Source organism: Anarrhichthys ocellatus, unplaced genomic scaffold, assembly GCF_004355925.1.
Source record: "Anarrhichthys ocellatus isolate YVR2014 unplaced genomic scaffold, GSC_Weel_1.0 scaffold102, whole genome shotgun sequence".
NCBI classification, from domain to species: domain Eukaryota; kingdom Metazoa; phylum Chordata; class Actinopteri; order Perciformes; family Anarhichadidae; genus Anarrhichthys; species Anarrhichthys ocellatus.
In genome coordinates, this window is record NW_022280132.1 from 859,212 (window position 1) to 880,035 (window position 20,824).

Sequence of the window (20,824 nt, forward strand, 5' to 3'; positions counted from 1 at the left end):
ATGTCATGTGCTCAGGCGAAGAGAGACGCTGTCCGAGGGGACGCTGTCAGCCCTGATGGAGTGGTTGGCCAGGGCCTGGGGGCGAATATGGGGGGTGGGAGGAGGAGGAGGGTGAGGGGTGGGGGGGTGGGGGGTCAAAAAGATCCCCACATCTGGAATCACTTCAGGTCAGCCCAGGCCCTGGCCGTGAAAGGTGAGACCGGGCGCCTGGCAGGGGAGAGGGGGACAGGGGTCTGACACTGGACATACCACAGTCAGGGATCAGTGATCAGGCAAACAACCAACAGCAGAAAAGAAAACGGCTGAATAGAAAACAGAAATATCCCTTTTTTAAAATGTGGCATAAGAGGACGATGAAGCGCCTCTTTTTTACGACCAACCCTCACTCTGCTAAAACACGCAACACGTGGAAGAAGTCCTTCAATCCTTTACTTAATTGAAAATGGAGAAAATGCTCCATTACAGGTAAAAGTCTTACGATGGAAATAGATGGCAGGAAAACCTCCCACACTGGAGATAATGAAATGTTGTTGCTCCCCAAATTTTCCTGCTTTCATGGGGATTTTCCTGCTTTCAGATCAGATGGATCATGAGGATTACACGCCAAAGTTGTAAAAAAGCCTCATTCCCTCTTTTTACAAAAACGACAACGAGGCTGTTTCTAAGAGTTTACAAAAGATCTTTACTCGTGATGAATGTGAAATCTGGATCTGTAAAGTAGAAATTACAATAAAAAGAAAAAGGAAACACTCCAGCATCTCAAAGCTGTACTGAAGAAAGACGAAGATGCCAAATAACAGCATTCAGGAAGCACAAAACAGCGCTGGAACAGAACATTTTATAAGATTGAAGTTTCCTGAAATAACTGATATTTAACAGGTTTAGTTTCATGCCGAATTTAATAACAGAAAGCTATAAGAATTTAAAATATGCTGAAGGCAAAGTCTCGCAATGTGTATAATGCTTGCCCGCGACAAATCAAATTTACTTCTTTTGAAGGGAGTTTAGTTTGTGACAAAAAGAAGAAAATCAGCGTTGCGCTTTTCTTGGGTAATTATGAGTTTTAAACAATAAACATCTCCAAAAAATCATTTCTACAGACTGTGTGCTCATGTGACTACACCTATATAACACGTTCCCCTCAAAAATCAAGACTCCACCACATCAGCTGCAGCTTCATTCGACCCCACTTTTATGGCCCGTGTGCGGCGTACGAGGACGAGTGTCGACATGTGTTTGTTGACGGCAAAGGTTATGAGGGGCCAAGGAGAAGAAACACCTTGTATGACAGCCGCGGGAGTCAAACGAGGCCCAGGGGCCCTCCATATTGAGGAGAGGATTTCCCTGCTCATGAATATCCTGTTTTTAAGATGGAAAATTCAGGTTGCGGCAATCAGGGAAAAAGAAAACACACAAAGAGGGAGCAGCTTGAGGTTTTTCTGTCGAGGAGAAACTGTTCTCGAGTTGTAAATCTCCCTTTTATGGGGCATGCACGAGGTCCTGGATCATATTGCTTTCCTAATGGTCTCAACTACCATTATACTTATTTCTTACATAATTTAAGTCAGTCTGCATTGAGATTTTTCACTCAGAGAAATCCAAAAAGTTTTTGAAAAAGTGGAAAATTTCTATTTATCCCTCTTTTGTGAGATCTGTTGAACTGGACACTGTGGCATTGCATTGCTTGAAATGCATTTTTATTAATATACAAGGTTTTTTATTCTGTTACAAATAAAGGATATCATAGGAAGTTAAGAGATGGTTTTGGATTCAGAAATACATTAGCCTCTCCTATATATTGGACTATTACATGAAAATCAAAATGCGTTGAAAATGTTTGCTCGTCAGTGGTATAGCATGGAAAGAAATGTGGAGAAAGAAAACTCTCTTTTTAAAAGAATTGCATAAATGTCAGAGGAAGTCCTTGTTGTTTGTTGTTGCTTTTCAAAGAGTGTTGATCCCAAATTTGGTGTGTCATTTTATCCAACACCACAGCCGAAGGCACGAAGGGAATTCCACGTAGTCCGTACATGGGTCTCTGTTGAGAACAAGTTCTCTGATTGTTGAAAAAACTCGCCCTCCACATCACAAATGTAAAACTATGCAGATATGCGACTATAGCATCCAGTCTAGGTGTCTTTGTGTACAAACGAGAGTTCGGTGATGCTCAGGAGGATTTTAAAAAGGCGGTTAAGGGGAAATCCTGCCATCACTCGGTGTCCAACAATTTGCATATAGGTGTAGTATCGCCACCGAGGCTGATCCAGTAAAGGACGGGAGGCTTCATGATCCAGGGTATGTAAGATGATGCTCAACCCAGAGACGGTGTCCGTCCGCGGGGATCCAGCGGTAGGGGGGTTCCCCTCCCCTCCTGCGCCAGTCCCCGTCCGCTCCTCCTCTCAGTTCACCGTGGGCACCTGGTTCAAGCTGTACTCCTTGGCTTTGAGCCGCAGGTTGGCGATGCTGTTGGCCATATTCATGCCCTGGGACGTGTTGGTGTTGGAGCAGGTGGGCGGGTAGTTGGCCATGGTGCTGAGAGACAAGAGGAGGGGGGGGGGGGGGGGGGGGGGGGGGGGGGAACGGGGGGGGGGGGGGGGGGGGGGGGGGGGAAAGGTTACATCACCTGTGGCTGACAGCGAGCTGAAGCTCAGCATGAGCCGCAGCTGTGGAAATATGAAAAGGAACAAAAACAGGTATCACTGATCACGAGAAGAGATTTAGAGAAAATGTGATGTTAAAAAGCACCCACAACCCAAAAAAAGCACCAAAAGGAGCTGAAGCAGTGTTCTTGCACATTTGTACTGAACCATCACATTTCTCAGAGTAAGGTTTGTTGATCAGCTCAGTTTTAAGTGTGCAGCCTTTTTGTGTAAAACTTCATAAAGTAACTGATTTGATTTGGAATTTAAATATTCAGCCTTTTTAATTTCAGGTATTAACTGGCAAACAATTTAGAAGAAGATATCGGCTTCACCTTGTTTCCCCAAATGTCAATATTAACACTTCTTTTCCCTCCCACACTACATTTAAATCAATTCAAATCATACAGATTATAGTTCAGGTTTTTTTTTTAATTTTAAACACTTTTATGAACATGGTTTGACTTTGTCTTTATTATCTTCATGGAGAACGGCATCAAAGTTTCTATTCCGGTTTCTCAATCTGTTCTGCTTTTGAATCACAGTTCCTCATTAAGTCTCTCCATCACTTAGACAACGTTGTACTCATCTGATGTGGTAAAGTGTCCCACTCTGTCTCTGGCTCACAGTTTAAGTATTGATGCCTGATGTTGCTTGATTAATAAAGTCAAACAAATGGCAGAATGACAAATACTGATAATTAGCACCAAATCCTCTAATTGGAAATTTTCCAGAGCTCTCTGCCACATCTCATGGCCTTCATCATCAACGGATGGAGTTTGATGAAGGTCCCGAGATGTGGAGGAAAGCTTTGGGAAATTTACAGTTTGAAGATTAATTTGATTTTACGATAAGGAATTAGGAATTCTTGTTTGCTAGTCTAATTTGTGCCTTTTTCCTTTTTTCCTTATCCTTTTCCTTTTTTGTGTTAGTACTGAAGGGTCTTTCTTCACCTCCTTAGGACTTAGGAAAGTATTTTATTTTTCTCAGGATTTATGGACTTTTTTAACCAAAATGTCGAAAATGTGTCCAGCTTTTGTTTTCAGTTTAAAATGCTAAAAATATGCTTTATTTTGGTGATGATCTTGTCTATTTTGTGTTATTGATGTGATGTTGTCCTGTCTGTTCCTATACATCGGACTCCGTGTTTAAGGGCCTTTTTCCTTTCTGCCTCAACACTGTCTCATGACTTCCACTAAGTTAGTTTGTCTTTTTCTAATCATCATGAGGCGCACACATTATAAAATACTAAAATTATTTGCAAGATGCTGGCTAACAATTATCTGCACAAAAAGCCATAATTGTATTTAAAAAAATTGTTTTTTCATTTTCTTCTTTCTTCTTTTTGTGAGAATTTAATGTAAAAATAATAAACTTCAAAGTTGTGCTTTGTTTTTTTTCTCGTTGCTGTAAAACACTTCGATCAACTGTGTTTAAATCATTCTCTACTATACGGTTTATATGTGATTATTCAGCTGTGAGAGGGATTTAAAACGTCTGCGCTACATTACCACACAACGGTTGCATGACTTTAACAAAAATAAAAGCAGACATGATGCTGATGATTCTCCATCTAAAGGGTGTTTAAAGAAGCTGTATCTACTGATTTAACTGTGTAGAAAGAGATTGCTGCGAGGAAAGGAACATTTTTTAAGTATTTTTGAAAATGGGTTGAAACGTCCAAAAACACTGTAATGATCCTTTAACCCCCCCCCCACACACACACACACACTTTTTAAGTAAAAGTGTAAAATTGACAAAACATTCAAAAGGCAAATTCAAATTAAAACAAATACATTCAGAAATCAACTTATACATTCTTTCTAATGTCTAAACAGTAAATGTATGTGAAATGGCAGTATTCTTCTTTAAAGTAGAATACAGCAAGTTTTCTTTAAAATGAACTGAATGTAGTAAAGTGAAAGCGTACTTGTTCTCTGAGGGCAGCATTTTCTGTGGCACTCGCACTGGCCCCCCCTCCGGCATCGGATACCAGCTTTAGGATAATACACAGTGAAGTGTTAGCACCACATTAGCGTGTTCCACGTAGCATTATTCCTGCTTCACAAAAGATTTCCCCAGCTGCTCTGTGTCCGGCCAAAAATCTCTCAGTGTGTTTTGAGCCGCGGCCGCAGGGTTTGACATTTTACACCGAGTTTCATAAGGGAGGATTACTGTAAATCATGACCAATGTAACCAGAGTCACAAAAAATGTTGCCCAGTGGAGCTCTGTCTCTCGGCGTAGCGTTCATTATCTGGTGTAGTGTAGCAGAGAAGGGTCACAGGGGTCAACAGTGGATTTAATACGGTTTGTTTTCACATTATCACCTCGTCAGGAGGGTCACAGGATCTGGTCCCGCCCTGCTCATGCTGACAGAGGGGAGCGACGGGACTGAGGGCGAGGAAAAGGGTGTTTTTATTCCACACAATTAGTTTGGAGTGAGATATGTGCAAGACAGGACTGTGATATATTCAGTGTAGGAAAATGGCTGCAGGAAGGACGAGGCAAAAGGCCACAGCAGAGTGAAGAGACAGAGAGGGAAAAGAGTATCGGTTTACTGAAGTGTTACAGGATTTTAGGATTACGTTGGCTCAATTTTCACAGCAGAGTCTAATGTAAAAAAGAGAATATGCTGAAATGTTGCTGAACATAAATAGTTTATTCCTAATATTTGGGTGTAACATCTCATAGAGCACGAAAGAAATATCAATATAGGTCATTTTTGCATTTCATGATAAAATAATGATTTTAAACAATCCTCATCAGGACAGACTTTGCTGACATAACAGGAACTTGCAACTTATACAGAAGCCTGCATCTTATACATTAAATACTATAATACTTTAAATCAGAGGTCTTCAACAGGGGGTCCGCGGCCCCCAGGGGGTCCACGGAGGTACTACAGGGGGTCCGCGAAATTTTTGGTTGATTAGAAAATTAAAAAAAAAAAAACATTTCTCTAAAAATGAATCTGTCCATTATTTTAATAGTTCAGTATTGTATGAAAGATAACAGGTAGGTTTATGCATGGTAGTGGCACTAATGGCATCAATTTGAATAGCTTGTGTGCATGATTATCATGCAATTGACAGACAATGTTGATATTGGCATTGGTATCAGCTGACAAGGTATGTTTCTAAACGGCAGTGGCACGGCCACCCTACTCACTGTACCTTGCACATGTTTAATATAAAAACATGAATATATGAACCTGTGTATTATTTGAATAGCTTAGTAATGAATACACAATAAAGAGGTATACACGGTACTAGGCCCATTTAATATAAAACACAATTTTATAAAATATATATAGTCGGGGGTCCCTGCTCCATCTCTCTATCAGTTTGGGGGTCCTTGGCCTGAAAAACGTTGAAGACCCCTGCTTTAAATTATATATTGTATAATAAATAATATAATATACTTTACTTTTAAATATGTCTGTTTTTATTTAAGACATTAGATATTTTGATTACTTAAAAGTTGAAATAACCATTTAAATTGTAAGCCAATGCTGTAATACTACTAATGCTGGAAAGCATAAACCAGTACATTTTAATTTAAACACAGGACCGAGGATGTGATTTAGTGTTTTGCATGTCAGCGCAGCAGTTTGTGAAAAATTGAACATAGCAGTTGAGAGTTTTGTTGTTGTAAAAGCAACCACAAAATACTGCAATATCACAGCGGAATAAATACAAATAGAAGTTCTAATTTTTACTTAAAGAGACATTCCCCCCCCCCCCCCCCCCCCCAAAAAAAATCAAAAATATTTTTTGTCCCACTTCCTTCCCTTTGGTGCTATTTAATCATCTAGTTTGTTTTGCTGCGAGTTCCCTAGTTTTGGAGATATGAGCCGTAGATCTCTCCAATCCAATGGGACTATCTGCCACTCGGCTTGTGGCGCTCAAAGAGCCAAAAACTACATTTGAAAAAAAACTCAGCAGAAATGTCTCTTCCCATAAATCATTACATGGTTACTCAAGATGATCCATAGAGCTTGTTGTGAGCAGTTAATGCAGGAACTATGAATATTAGATTGACAAATAGTGCTACAGGTAAGAGGAAGAATATGTAGTTTTTGATGTTGGGGTGAACCGTCCCTTTAAGTAAAATGGTTACAGGGAACCAGCTACAGTTAATTTGCATTTACTGAATACATTTTGAGGGAAATGTAATGCTGATTTTTAAATCAACATATGAACAAAATATTCACTGCCGGCACTTTTCATTTGTTTTTCTTGGAATATTCGCTCATGAGTGCTCTGGTATGATAAAGGTGTTTGAAGTTCACACTCAACAAAAAGAATAAGAGAAACAGTCTGCCGCGAGTGCTAACTACAGTATTTTAAATGTGGATGAATACGCTGCGGAAAGTAGTCGCCAACAAATGCACTATTTCCTCCTGTTTGTTTGATAAAAACTACAGTAACCAGCTGTTTTAGGAAATTACAGAGCCTCTAAAAAAAGAAGAAAACTACTGTTTTTAAAGATTTACATCTTTAGTAGGAACCAGTGGGCTCGGAGCTGAGAGTCACAGCCAGGAAGGCAGACGGTATCGAGAGATGGACTAAAACCGTTTGAGTCTGAACATCGGATTTGATGACTGTACGAATAATATAGAATATAACCAGACTCATCCTTTAACCGTGTATGAATAAAGGTTGACTGAATAAAACAACAAACATTAAAGGGTCTGCTGACCTGCATCTCTTCAGTTTGAGTCAAGGTGGATCAGAGGAGATAAGGATGGTCAGAGGAACTATGAGAAGCATGTGCAGGTAGAAGAGGAGGAAATGAAACAATAACAGACAGCAGTGTGTGTGTGTGTGTGTGTGTGTGTGTGTGTGTGTGTGTGTGCGTGTGTGTGTGACGGTGGTGTTAACATGTGGTTATTGTGGTATCAGCTGTGCTTTTTCATCTGGAGACACTTGTGTGATTGATGTTCTGCAGCAGAGAGCAGAGGACAAGTTAGTACTGAAGTACAGTTTGTGCAGTATACTTGACTTGACTATTTTGGAGATTTTACATTATTTCATAAATCTTTCTTTCCTTTCTGCTGCTCTTCACACTTTCCTTTTTCCTTTTCTCTTTTTCTTCTTTCTGTACTTTGTTTCATTCCTCCTTCCTATCTTAAGTCATTCCCTTCTTTCCTTGTTTCCTTCGATGTGTAGTTTCTTTATTTTTTGTTCCTGTTTCCTTTTCTTTTCTTCTTTCCTTTCGTCCGTCTTTAACCAAAGTAAAAGCACAAAAATCGCAAAACTGGACATATGAGACTTTCACTCAACAGCGAAACTAAACTCTAAACGTCTTCCACCATTGCTTATTTTGAAAACTTTACAAACAAATTAATAATTAAGGGTTTTATGATTAATTCAAGGTGAAGCATGACGCTTTTATTTGCAAATGACATCATCATTTTACTGTTGAAACCTTTTAATTTTGACCTCTTGAGGGCACGACTCTCTTCACTGTGGTTCTACTCAAGTAGTTTGAGTTCTTCTTCCGCTCTGTGCTGCAGATCAGCGGTGTTAACAGTCAGTGCAGAAGCAGTGCAGAGTGTAAACAGGGTGTGTTGTTGTAACTTGAATGTGAGGTTAAGGGGTGGTGTCAGGTGAGAGAGCAGAGTGGACTCTACCTGTAGGGGGCAGCGTTGCCCCAGGACAGGTAGTCGTTTGGGCGTGGTGCAGGGCGCGGTACGATTGGCTGCTCCACCGCCGTCACGTCTCCTGAGTACGATTTGAGGAGCGAGGCGTTTTTGCTGGCCAGCATGGCGCGCTCGTTCCTGCGGAATTTAGCTCTCCTGTTCTGAAACCAAACCTGGAATCAAAGAAGACAACGGGATTAAGATGCTACAATCATTACAAACTCTTTGCAGAAGCATTCAAAGTTTCAAAGATGCCAAATAATTAGGTTGAACCTGGGTGGCTTGGATCTGAAAATTACACACAAGACATCGAGAACGTTTCTATGTTGTGTAATGGTGCAGCCATAGAAACAATAACAGGAACCAAACCAAAACATTACTATTTGTATTACATGCAGGGGAATCAGAAACAATGTGCCTAGAATCAGACACTTTAAAGGGTAAAACAATGTGATCTTGAACAAACTGAAGTAAAGTTCAAAATGTTGCTCTGCTCCTCAGTCTGCTCTTACATTGTGTGACACTATGATCTCAACTCAAAGCTCCACCATTTAGCTTTTTCTTGGGAGCTCTCTACCACACCTCATATCTCCATCAGTGGGTTAAACAACGTAAGGTTCTTGGTTGTATTCTGGCCTGAACATAAGACGTCTCTCACGTGAGTTGACTGTGTTTCTCTGCACCATGAAGTGAAATCAAATTAAGGAACAGAGTCCATGAAAATCTAAAATCCAAATTTAAAAGAACCAGAAGTGGTTTTTTTCCTGGATAATTCTCTGGCCTTAAACTCTTTTCTCAGTTACAAACTTGATATTCTCACATCCCCACTCGCTTCAACAAACATCCTTCATCTCCAATTCACCATCCACCCCTCATCAGCCTCCCCTCCCCCTCCTCTTCTTATGAACATACCCCCTTCCCTTTACCAAACACACGATGATGTGACTCGGGGGTTTGCTAGTGTTGTTCCTCGCTGTGAAATCAAATCCATTATTAGATGCCGTGGGCGCTCGCAGGGGCTCTCCGTCTGCTGACGCACAGCCTCAGGAATGAGCCCAAAGTCTCTTCTATCAAAGCGTTTCTGCATCGCTCTCTGCTACACATTATCCACAGATGTGCCGCTTCTCTCCCTCCGACATCGCCATTTCCTCTTTCCCTCTCTCTCTCTGCTCACTGAACAAATACTCACTGGTGCGTTTCGGAAAAGCAGGCAATTCAAAGACACAAAAACAAACAATGGTACAAACACTAGTTACATATTAATGCGCAGTGAATGCATTGGATAAACAATTGCATAAGGCAAGTGTGCATTTCTCTTCTAGTTGCATGTGCTTATCTTGAGCTGCTTATGAGTAGAACAAATGTACTTTCATTTCAAAGTTAATCCAGGACAACCAAGAGTGTCATTTCCAATTAGGGACACAGGGGGACATGTCCCCCCTCAGTTATCAGGATCCCAGTTTTGTTTGTCTGGCTTTTACAGTTGCAGTTTGAGTGACTCAGGAAAATCACCGAAGACAGAGTCCTCTCTTTAGCTGATATATTCAAGATGAAAGAAAATCTGATTACATAAATGCAGATATACAATCTCACAGCTTCATGAGCAACAGCAAGTATTCATGAACTTGCCCTAGTTTTTTTTTCTGTCCGGCCAAAAATAGGTTTTGGAGCAACTCGATTGGTAGCGCTCGATGGGGCTGCAGGGATGTTCTGATCACACAAGTCAGAACTAGAAATGTACACTCGTGTTTTTAGAAAAAAAAAATCAATGCATTTAGATTTACATGTGTAATGTTTACAGTTTTTCTCAAAATGGTGAATTCACATTCAGTGGTTTTGTCACTTGAGCACTTTGTTGGCCGGTAGAGTAGCAACAACACACTCCCACATTCATTTCATTCTTTCATGGTATTTATTTCTTTATTTTGTGGTTAAATATGTTAAAACAGCCTTATCTCAGTCTCACTTCTCTTTCAGTGGAACTAAAGGTTGTTTTCAGTTGCCTTCATAAAGAGACACTAACGCAGCATTTCTAATTCTTTTCTTAAGTGTGATCAGTTACATAATGATGAAAACATAACTGCATGTAAAGACAGAAAGTATAGCATTCACTTTTCTCGACGGCTGTGGAAATATTGAATCCATGTTCTTGGGTTGTTTCATTGACGACATTCGGAAGAGCGATCTCACTCATTTGGCCAAAATGCCGCATCATATTTAGCTCCTGTTCGGCTACAGCCCTCATGTGTTGCACATTTTATCGCTGATCTGTAAACCGCTGAGGAAATTAGACAATCAGTTCATCCACTTTTCTGATCACAGCCGGTCCCTCTGGGGAGTCTGCAAGCTGCTCAAAGGCTCAGCGATTAGTATGATAGAGGCTGTTTGTGAGGTGCTGGCGAGTTCTTATCAGTTCCTCTAAAACCTCATAATGGAAGGACTAAACATGTTAATGGACCCTGATAACTGCTAGCCTCTAAGTAGGATTATTAACTGCGTCTATAAGTGTGTTTATTTTTGTGTGCCTCCTGTGAAAGTGGTTGAAAGGGGAAAATGACTACAGCCCTCCTTCTTCTACGTGACTACTTTGAAATCTGGTGAGTTTTATGGCTCTTCTTCTGCTTTGATCAAAGGTTAAACCCATCTGATGAATTACTGCTGCTGAAGGAAAGCCTTCAAACTTCAAGGAATCAGGCTTTTATTTTGTAAGGGAGGAGGATGTGTCAAAAATAGAAGTCTCTGAATGACTCTGGAGGTCACATGAGATTAACAGGTTTCCCCCCGTGCGTACCTGGACTCTGGCCTCGGTGAGGTTGACCCGGCGGGCCAGGTCCTCTCTGACGAAGGCGTCGGGGTAGTGTGTCCTCTCAAACACTCTCTCCAGAGCCTGGAGCTGGCTGCTGTTGAAGGTGGTCCTGTTCCTGCGCTGCTTCCTCTTCTTCTTCTCCTCCGTGTTCATCTGTTCATCTGCAGGGAGAAGAAGGAGGCGATGTAACCTCAATAAGACTCGATGGGAACACAGTGCTCCCATTGGTGCTTGTAGTTTGTAGCTACGGACGCTTTGCCCGAGGAGATGCAGAAATAGCCCCAAAAAACCGAAAGCCTCGTGTCGAACCACGTTACATTTTAATAATAAATACAGCTCCCTGCATTCATGCAACAACTGCTGCTGGATGCCGTTCTGAGAAGATGCTGCCTTCTCAGACCTCAATCAGAAATAAATATAATAACAGAGCCTTTAAGTACGCAACAATGACGAGGACCATAATGAAGAATTTGAATGTCCCGTGGTAAATTGTTAGTATATTAATATTCAAAAATCTGCAGATGTGAAAAGTATCAACGTGCTTTTTATTAAATAGGAAACTGTAAATTAGCATTAAAATACTGCTTACACATTAGTATATCAATAACTCTTGATGTATTGATGGCAGTTCTTCAAAATTGAGCATTGGGAGCAGCTTTAGGGTTCAGGTCCCGATCAAGAACTTCACCCTTCGATTAATACGATCCAACCTGCTCTACACGCAACCTACAGCTGCTACCGCGTACCTACTGTGAGTACAGGTAATACTTTTACTGTTCAACACAGAACTTTTGTTTAACAGGACGTGTTTACATTATAACTGTTTCTACTTACGGGAAAGATCTGAATTCTGAATACTGTTGACTGATAATCTGATAACTAAAGATAGCAGATAACTAAAGAGAGTGTACCTCTGCCAAGACTGCTCAATCCTCACAATCAATACGTGAAACTGTGTGGCATCTGAGACTGGTGTCATGTAAACTACAACGCTCTCATTTTGCATATCCCCCCCCCCCCCCCCATGCCCAAAACATTGTCTTTAAAAGAAATAAAATGCACAAAATGACAGAGAAAATAAAATTATGCTACCTCGATGTGTTGACCCAAATAAATAAATAGATAAAAAGATATATGTGTGTGGAGCTTATTACAATAATTCAACAGTAAGGGACGGTGTTCTCTGTGGGTTATCCTTATCTATGCAGACTATGATGTGAGCAGCACTAACGAAACTCCACTGTATTGGTGTGGAGGCAGAAATGTCAGAGACCATCTAAAAACATGGAGAGACAACACTAACATTAGGTGACGTGATTATTTAAAAGATCCTTTGAAAACAAATCCTGGATCTGCACCGAAAAACAGCAGACTTGATCCTCGATCCAACAGCCTGACTAACCAACAAACAGACACACGTCCAGGCAAACAAACAGCATAAATCCAGAAAGCGTTCTGGAGCCCGAGCACCTTCCAGCTGCATGTGAACATGTTCGGTCTGAACGCTCCTGTAGGCTGGAAACAGTGCTGGTGCCTTGTGGCTGCACAACAAGACCACAAAATAACACTTTCACATCGAAGAAAGAAAAAACGAGACCGTGATCGTCCATGTTCCTGCCTAATTACACACTCACGAAACAATCTGTAGCTACACACACACACACACACACACAGAGAGAGAGGTGGGAAGTTACTCTGTACATTTACTCATGTTCTCTAATGCAGTACAGTTAAGGACTTCATAAACCTCATTTGAGTATTTTGATGTTGAGAGACTTCAGGGGGAAATCTATTTTTCTCTGCATTATGTTTATCTGACAGCTAGAGCGATGACTTACTTTGCAGATTCAGATTTAACATTCGTCATAAATAAAAATGCCTTTTAGTCAGGGATAAAAACTTTTCGAATTCATGCAAGACAGAAAATAGAATTGAAATGCTGCCAGTTTTAAATGCCAACAATCTAAAGTTATTCATTTATTATTGTAGTCTGAAGATGTACTTTTTTCTTATCTAAGAGTTTGACAAAGGGGTTATTTCTTTGGATTATATGAAGTAAGTGGTGGAGGACAGACGTCTAAATCAGCCTAACATCAGTAGTTTGTTACAACACGTCTTTTATGATCATTGTTTTGATAAATGTGACTTTTATTAGCGGTTTGGCTGAAAAAAATCAGATTCATGAAATGGGTTTAACATAGTTAATAACATGCAGATGATCAGTGTGAATATTTGGCAATTTGCTGATTAGACAAATGAAATCTCCCAGCATTAACTTTTAGCTGATGCAAAATAGTCGCATATGAATGCAATTCTTCGAGAGAATCGTCTGATTCCTTGTTTACCGTTTTACTTCAGTGTACATTTTGAAAGCCACGGCGGTATTGATACTTTTTCTTAAAAGATTTGAATCCTCCCTCCATCACTCAGCAATGTCATGTAAAAGTCTTCTACCTCCAAAATGTCAACTCACTGACCAGACGACCTTTAAATATAATCCAAAGATGAAAAAGTTCAGTCTTTACCTTATAAACTTGTAGTATAACAACAACAACAACAACAACAACAACAACAACAACAAATCAGAACTTTTGACTGCATCTCATTCCTCAGCAGATGGGGATGGCAGTGAATCTGAAATATCTAAAGTTTCAGATCAGTTTCTCAGCCTGTTTTTTAGAGGTACAAGGTTTTAAGCCGATTTGATATCCATAACAATTTTACTTAATTCATATTTTAAATTTTTAGGAACATTTTAACTTCAACACTCACTTAAAGTGTAAGTGCATACATTGCCTTTATTAAAAAATGTACAGGAGACTTGCACCAATCGTCCTCGGCTGGACTCGAACTGAGGAAGCTGTGAGTACACGTTCAGAGCTAAATCCTGATGCAGAACTTGTAATAGACTGCTTTTACTTCGTCCACACACACACACACACACACACACACACACACACACGCACACACGCACGGCTCGGTGTCACACACACACACACAGATGCTGCAGTGTGTCAACACTGAGCCTGTTTGCTTTGTTGTCTAATGAGGGAAAAGCTCCCCCCCTGCAGTCTCAGCCCATCAGGACACACTAGATGTAAACTCTTACATCTGCTGGTTTTAAATGACAGAAGAGACAATAAAGAAATAACTACTTGTGACCCCAAAGAATAGTCTGGGTTGAAATACAGTTTGGTTGTTGAAAGGTTTGAAAGGATTGAAGGATCTTTACGGCCTGCGTGGTTTACGCATTCAGTATTTCACCAGAAAAAAAGAGCAAAAATTAGAGAAAATGATTTTGAGAGAAAGAAAAAACTATTCTTGCTCTTTGATGAATTTAATTTGATCATCCTGTGACCTCTCATGTTGATCCCTCTGAGGATCCAGATCCAGAATGTATTCACCTTCTACAGCTGATGTGAATCTTAAAGATGCAAATTAACAGCAGAACAATGGAGGAAACCAGAGTTTCACTAATATCAATTTACTAAAAATACTGTTTTAATATCGTTGATGGTAACATGTAGTCTACTTTTAACATGTAAAAAATGCTCATTTTCATTTCTTGAGACTGAGAAATGATTGATGCGTTGCAGGTTTTATCAGGTGCAGCCCCTGTTGTTGTAGTGTTGTGGAGACGTTTTAAAAAGCTGCTGCACAATCCCTTCGGCCTTTCAACGGTTTTTAAAATGAAACTGCACCCATTCATCGCTCTGTGAGCGGTTTACCTGAGAAGTTAAACAGACTGACTCTTAGTGAGAAGTTCATCTGTTTTTCTGATATTCCTTCTTTTTGTTAAGAAATTCTCCTAATTTCTATTCCTTTGTGGAGATGGTGTTGAGAGGGGTGTCTTTTTGTTTTTGTGCTGTTTTGCTCTTTAAAAGAAAAATGATATATATACAGTATATTCAGACTTTAAGATTAAGAATACAATCAGAAAAATAAACTGCATTTTGTGAAGCTGTTTTTTTTCTTCTTCTTCCTAATCCTGTTAATCCTTCCGTGACCTTTCACACTTTATCTGGCCTGCCCTCTGTGGGGGTCCTGACCCCGCAGTTAACCATCTATAGATTAAAAACGTTAAAACACTAAGTAATTGATGAATTCATTATGCCTTGACAAAGTAAAACTCGAGATGTCAGATAAGTGAGAGTTTTTAACATTGCATTTTATTATTATTATCACCATTGTTATTGGTTTAATATTATTTCCATATTTTCCAAAAATATGTACCTGCAATGAAATCTGCCATATGAAAAGAATTTCTAAAAATAACAAAAATTTCCTTTTTAAATAGAAAATAATGTACCAGAAACTATATTGTGTGCTAATATGATATATTTGAGGTATTGTTTAATAAATGTAATTCCCGCAGTTGTGAATATATTTGTGGTTTATGAGGAAACAGCTCGACCAGCTGAGATCAGAGATCCCTCCTGTGACTCGGACTTGTTCTCCATCAGTGCAGCAGCTCTGAGGCGGCACACTTTGGATCAGTTGGTAAATCACAGGCTGGAGGATTCTTGAGGAGTCGGACAGTAAAGTGCGGCTGTAAATGCTGATGGCAGCCGCACATGGCTAACCAGCGACCGCGCATAGCTTCCTTCTAAAAAAAAACTAAAAAAAACAGCCGTTTTACAGGCTCGAGGTTCAAATGAAAATCATGACGCACTTCATTAGTCCGTGTGGTGACGTTGCAAGCGGAGAAAAGTGCGACAACAAGATGAGGTCTGTCAGACGGAAGAGTGAGATAATAAAAAAATACATATTAAAACGACAGAAAGTCGGTTAAAGATGATTGTGACTTGACCGTTCAATATTTCATCTACGGAAATTACTATTTTCAAAGCAACTGTAGAGCATTTAAATCGTTCGACGCGTTTACAAATGGTTAATTGAATCGCATGACAAAATAAAAAAAATAATGAATCTATCTTTTCTGTATGAATGCAATATTTTTACTTTACTTTTCATTTAGCACAGTGAAGATTCGGCGGGGACGAAAACAATTGTATCCAAAATATGTAAATAAAAACGTATATTTTTTCTAATAAATTCAAATGAGATTATATTCTGTCAACTTCAAAAGAACAAAATATGAAAGATAAAGTCTGAATATCCCCAAAAGGGATCTCTCTGTTTATTTTCAATAGTCGCGCGGCGGTTTGGCCTCGGAAAGCCTTTAATCAAGGTGACATTTAAACTAGAAAATCAAAGCTATTCCCGCCATCATTATGATCATCATCATCCTGCAGCTGCCATTGTGACCAACACGTGTCAGTAGACTACTGATCTCATTAGCAGCCATCAGTGGAAGTCGATTAGTCCTCCTGCCAAAGCTCATTGGCGAGAGGAGAGGTTATTGATTCCTAAAATAATAAAACAAACATACATTTATTTTTTGCAATTTTACTTTGAAATGTTTTATTTTGGATGTGTGATCATAGTCTATTTGGCTACTATTAATGGCAATTTGTGAAATTGATTAAAAATGCCAAAAGTCATACTGCTGCTTTCACCTTCCTGTCAATAAATCGGAAAAAAATGTATATGAATTAGGCTCTATAATTAGACTCCTACACATGCCATTATATCTGAATCTTGTATACATCTTAAAATGTTTCCTGAACCCCACTGATTCATTCTAAAATCACCTCTCAACGGCATATAGTTCCGATGAGATGCTGTTATTTGATTCCTTAATTGTTGGCGCGAGGACACGCGCGGTAATTATGACAAATGATTTAGGCTCCGATATTCTGACTGTTTGACAGGCCGAAAATAACCGGGAATTAACGACGTGACCCGGCCACTTCCTCCCGCATATTTCTCACACGATTTTTAGCCTTTTAAAAAACTAACAATAACACTCATTAAAGCCCATAACGTTCCTGTCAGCCGCAGCAAATGGCCCTTTGAGCAGAGGAAGAGGAGGAGGCAGGAGGGAGCGTTTATTTACTCTCTCAGAGGTGCGCCGGAGAGGGCCAGTGGCGGGTTTTTGTGGGTTTATCCCTATTTTTGTCAACTTCCACGCATGCAACGGCGCATTTAACACAAAAAGCTGGAAATAATAACTCCGATTGTCAGGTTGGGGCTTGAGCGGGAGCTCAGCGAGCGCTACCCGTCTCTTAGCTCACCAAACGGCACAGATTGGCCACATGTTTTACGCACGCGCGGAGGAATGTGTTGGTTGAGGGAAAAAATGGCACATCATTATTTAGTGATAAATGAACATATATATTTAGAATTAAACTATCATACACGTGACGCTATCGTCACGTGACTCACTGTAAATATTTTCAAAATGTATGCATTTTTACTCGATTTGATTTCTCTTTCGTAAAAAAAGATCAAAACGTGCTCGATCAAGAAACGTGGCCTCGTTTAGGTCATGAAGCGAGAGATGCGTTACCCCCGAGTTTGACTCGCAAGGTTCCTTCACTCACCATGTCCACCAACATCACCATACCTCACTGACATCAAAGTGTTAATGGTGAATTAATGGCCGTTTTGAGGGGGAGGCCGTCAGGGATGATGCATTGCCAACACTCACTAAAGGATTCCTTCCGTGCGCGCAGCATTCTGCAGAGCTCCATTCATGCGCTCTGCACGCGGACACACGCCAGATCTTAATGAAAACAAATGACTTTATTTTCAGCTGCTCATTAGAACTGCATTTGTGTGAGATCTGCGGTGGGTTTTTTTCCGGGTGTCGAGCCTGATAACTCGAGGTTTTTCACACCGAGGCTACAATAATACACACCCGGGAAGGAAATGTAACATTTCGGTCACAAGATTTAAAAGTTGGTTTTGATCTCCTCTGCTCAGTCCCAGCCTGTGAGGCTCTCGAACGGGCTGCTTTTCACTTACTTTCCTGCTGGGTCGTGTCGCTCCCGCTCGTCAGCCCCGGGGACTCCAGCATACTCCTCCCCGCCTCCCCGACGCTCTCGTCCGCCTGGGTGCCGACCATTTCCCCGGCCTCTTCCAGATCCAACAGGTGGCTGACCGAGAAGTTCTTTTTGGCTTGCAGGTTGTCCAGGTTCGACGTGATCGGACTCTCCAGGCGGTTCGATAGCGAGGCTTGCCTGTCCATTACATGTGCATAGCTAGAAGTCATGACGCAAGTGGGGGAACAGTGTTAAAAGAATTTAAAAAACGGAGCGCTGATGAAAGAGAGGAGTCAACAAGCAGCCGAAAAGATCCGTTCGTGCAGAGCGCACGAGCTCCAGAAACCAGCCCGAGAGATACTCGGTTCTTCCGAGGCGGAACGCGGATCTGTTCACATCCAGATCAGCCGCGCAGGGCTCGAACAAACTCCTCGCCTGTTTTTTATCCCGACCGATCAAACCCTCACAGACAATCCATCCAGCGGCGCGCGTCAACGGCAAACGAGGAAAAATATCAGCCTGTCCTGCTGCCTGAGAGGGAAAAGTCTCAAAGACGCGTTTCGCAGAAGTCCTCTGAGGAGAAGGAGCTCTCTTCCCACTCTGGCTGAGTCACATCTGAGCAGGAAGGGCTGCTGCTGCTGCTGATGATGATGATGACGACCAGATGCGCGAAGCTCCGTGTGTGCGCAAAAACTTGCTCAGCGGCAGCTAGGCGCGGGGAGGCAGGACGTTACTGCCGCTCCTCCAGGCTATAGACCCCGTAGTCTCTCTCTCTCTCTCGCTCTCTCTCTCTCTAATGAAAGAGAGCCCCGTAATTACGTGGCAATGCCTTTATGTTGTGTCTGACGTTTCACAGGCCCTCACCAAGAGCTGCCCCCTCCTCCTCCTCCTCCTCCTCACCCCCCTTACAGGCAGAAACATCACCATCAGCACCATCAACACCCTGGTTTGGCCTGTTTTTGTTCCCCTGGCTGGCAAACCTCACCGCCTAATGAGTGTGATCGGGTGGGGGGATCCAGGGAGCCAGCAGTCTGCAGGGAGACACTGGTGTTATCACTGTCTGTGTGTTGATAAACCCTCTCCGACCGTCCTGCGGTCTGCCACCGATTAAATCAACTATCGCCCGTTCCCGTCACCCTATCCACAGATCTATGCTCACGAGGCTGAGCTGTCAGGGCAGCAGGGAACACAAATATAAAGAAGTACAACTGGATCCATGTCTTCAGAAAGAGAAAATGGAGTTGGGAAAAATAAATCTAAGCAATCAGCTGTTTGGGGCCACCAGGGGCCCCCAATTGTGCAACAGTAAAATATGACAATTAAAGCTGAACTAATTGACATTTTTGATAAATACAATGGATTGCATGACTAACGCCACATATGAGGTGAAAAGTGACATGCATGCGTAACAAACCCAAGAGATTTGTCACCAACTCTATGGAGCTTTTTAGCCTCTTTTAGCTATAGTTTTGGTTGTTTCCATCAAACAAGGCCTGATGAATCCAATGTGCATTACCTGCCCAGCACCAGTGGTGGAAAGTAACTAAGTACATTTACAGTACAGTAGCCTAGTTAATGTTACTGTGAGGAACTTTAGCTGGTTATGGAATGGTCTCAGATAATACTGATTCCTCTATATGACCTACATGTAAGTAAACAAGACCATCAGCAAGAAGATTGTCTATTTCTATATAGTTATTGTTATTGCTTGTCATCGGTGCCACCGGGTCTGATTCCACGTAAAATCTGATGAAATCATGCAGGTAAACTAAAACTCCTTCAGCGGGGCCTTCTAAATCTGGCTTCGCTGCAGCCTTCAATCTGCAGTCTGATCTACGGCGGCGTAGAGCTCCTCCTCTGGCAAGAGGCAGAGTTTTGCCCCGCTACACCGACACCTGGAGGCCCAGGCCGTATTGTTGGACTCGCTGGAGGGAAGGGAGACACGGGAAAGCAGAACCAGAACCTCATTTTACTACGGCAGGTCAGACCCTGCTGTAGTAAAATGAGAGGTTTTCTGAAGGGACACTGGCGCTTGGAAACACTACCGCTTTTGTCCACATGGACCGCCAAAATCAACAAGAAATTAAAGTTCCACGTAGTAGCTTTAAGTTCAATTTTGAGGTAATTTACTTGGGTATTTGATGATGATGATGATGATAATACTTTGTCAGATTTTTTCTGTCATCCCTGTAACTCCATTTGTAACATCAACAAAGACAGAAAAAAGTAAGACAAGAAACTATATGCATTTAACATACAATCACCAATCAAGTTGTGGAACCATGTATGTCTAATTTGATGGCAAAAACTTGTATTCACTGTTTAGGACCTCCTTTAGGAGTTGGCCAGCCTTGATATGTTATTATGGTAAGCTGGTGTTTCTCAAGGGGTCATTTGGTGGAGCAGTTTTGACTCCAAAGTGGTGAACACTTTAATACCATGAAGTATTACAATACCGTAGAGTACTGATAGTCACAAAAGTAAAGAACAAAAGAAGAATTTCTCACCTCGCCCCCAAAAAACATAAGGCGATGGAGAAGATAGATTCTTTGATTTGTTTTGTTTGCAGACAGACTCAATGTGGTCTTTCCAAGATAGCAGAGGGTCTATCATAACACAAAGTATGTATATGATGTATGTATTCTGAAGTATGTATTCTTTATGGATAACAACAATAACTTTATGAGAGTCATGTGACCCGCACAATTTCTTCCCTTTTTTGTGTTAATCTCAAGAGCATAATTTAAACTTTATATTGTGCTCCAATGCATTTCAGAGGGAAATATTATACTCTACACTTAAATAGTAACTTTAGTTACTTTGCAGATTTGGATTCTTCTAGAATGA

The 20,824-nt window shown here is 41.0% G+C and overlaps 1 protein-coding gene across 4 annotated transcripts; it reads right to left on the reverse strand.

The window, feature by feature from the left end:
• Window positions 1-748: 748 nt before the first annotated feature.
• On the reverse strand, window positions 749-18,652 carry prrx1b (paired related homeobox 1b). Of its 4 annotated transcripts, XM_031876016.1 has the most exons (6): window positions 17,961-18,652; window positions 11,076-11,251; window positions 8,276-8,457; window positions 4,968-5,031; window positions 4,570-4,635; window positions 749-2,532 (listed from the first exon to the last, which is right to left on the reverse strand). In XM_031876016.1, the coding sequence occupies exons 1-6, from the start codon at window positions 18,205-18,207 to the stop codon at window positions 2,284-2,286; spliced, it is 984 nt and encodes a 327-aa protein (XP_031731876.1). In that variant the 5' UTR covers window positions 18,208-18,652; the 3' UTR covers window positions 749-2,283. The 4 variants fall into 4 exon arrangements, with proteins under 4 accessions (XP_031731876.1, XP_031731877.1, XP_031731878.1 ...); XM_031876017.1 differs by lacking the exon at window positions 4,570-4,635; XM_031876018.1 differs by lacking the exon at window positions 4,968-5,031 and having other exon boundaries at window positions 2,330-2,532.
• Window positions 18,653-20,824: the final 2,172 nt, after the last annotated feature.

Excerpts from the sequence above, each read along its gene's own strand:
- prrx1b (XM_031876016.1), bottom strand. The coding sequence starts at position 18,207 with ATGACTTCTAGCTATGCACATGTAATGGACAGGCAAGCCTCGCTATCG. Across the intron at positions 11,252-17,960 it reads CGACACGACCCAGCAGGAAA|ATGAACAGATGAACACGGAG; the intron begins GTAAGTGAAAAG and ends TTCTCCCTGCAG. Across the intron at positions 8,458-11,075 it reads TCACCGAGGCCAGAGTCCAG|GTTTGGTTTCAGAACAGGAG; the intron begins GTACGCACGGGG and ends CTTTGATTCCAG.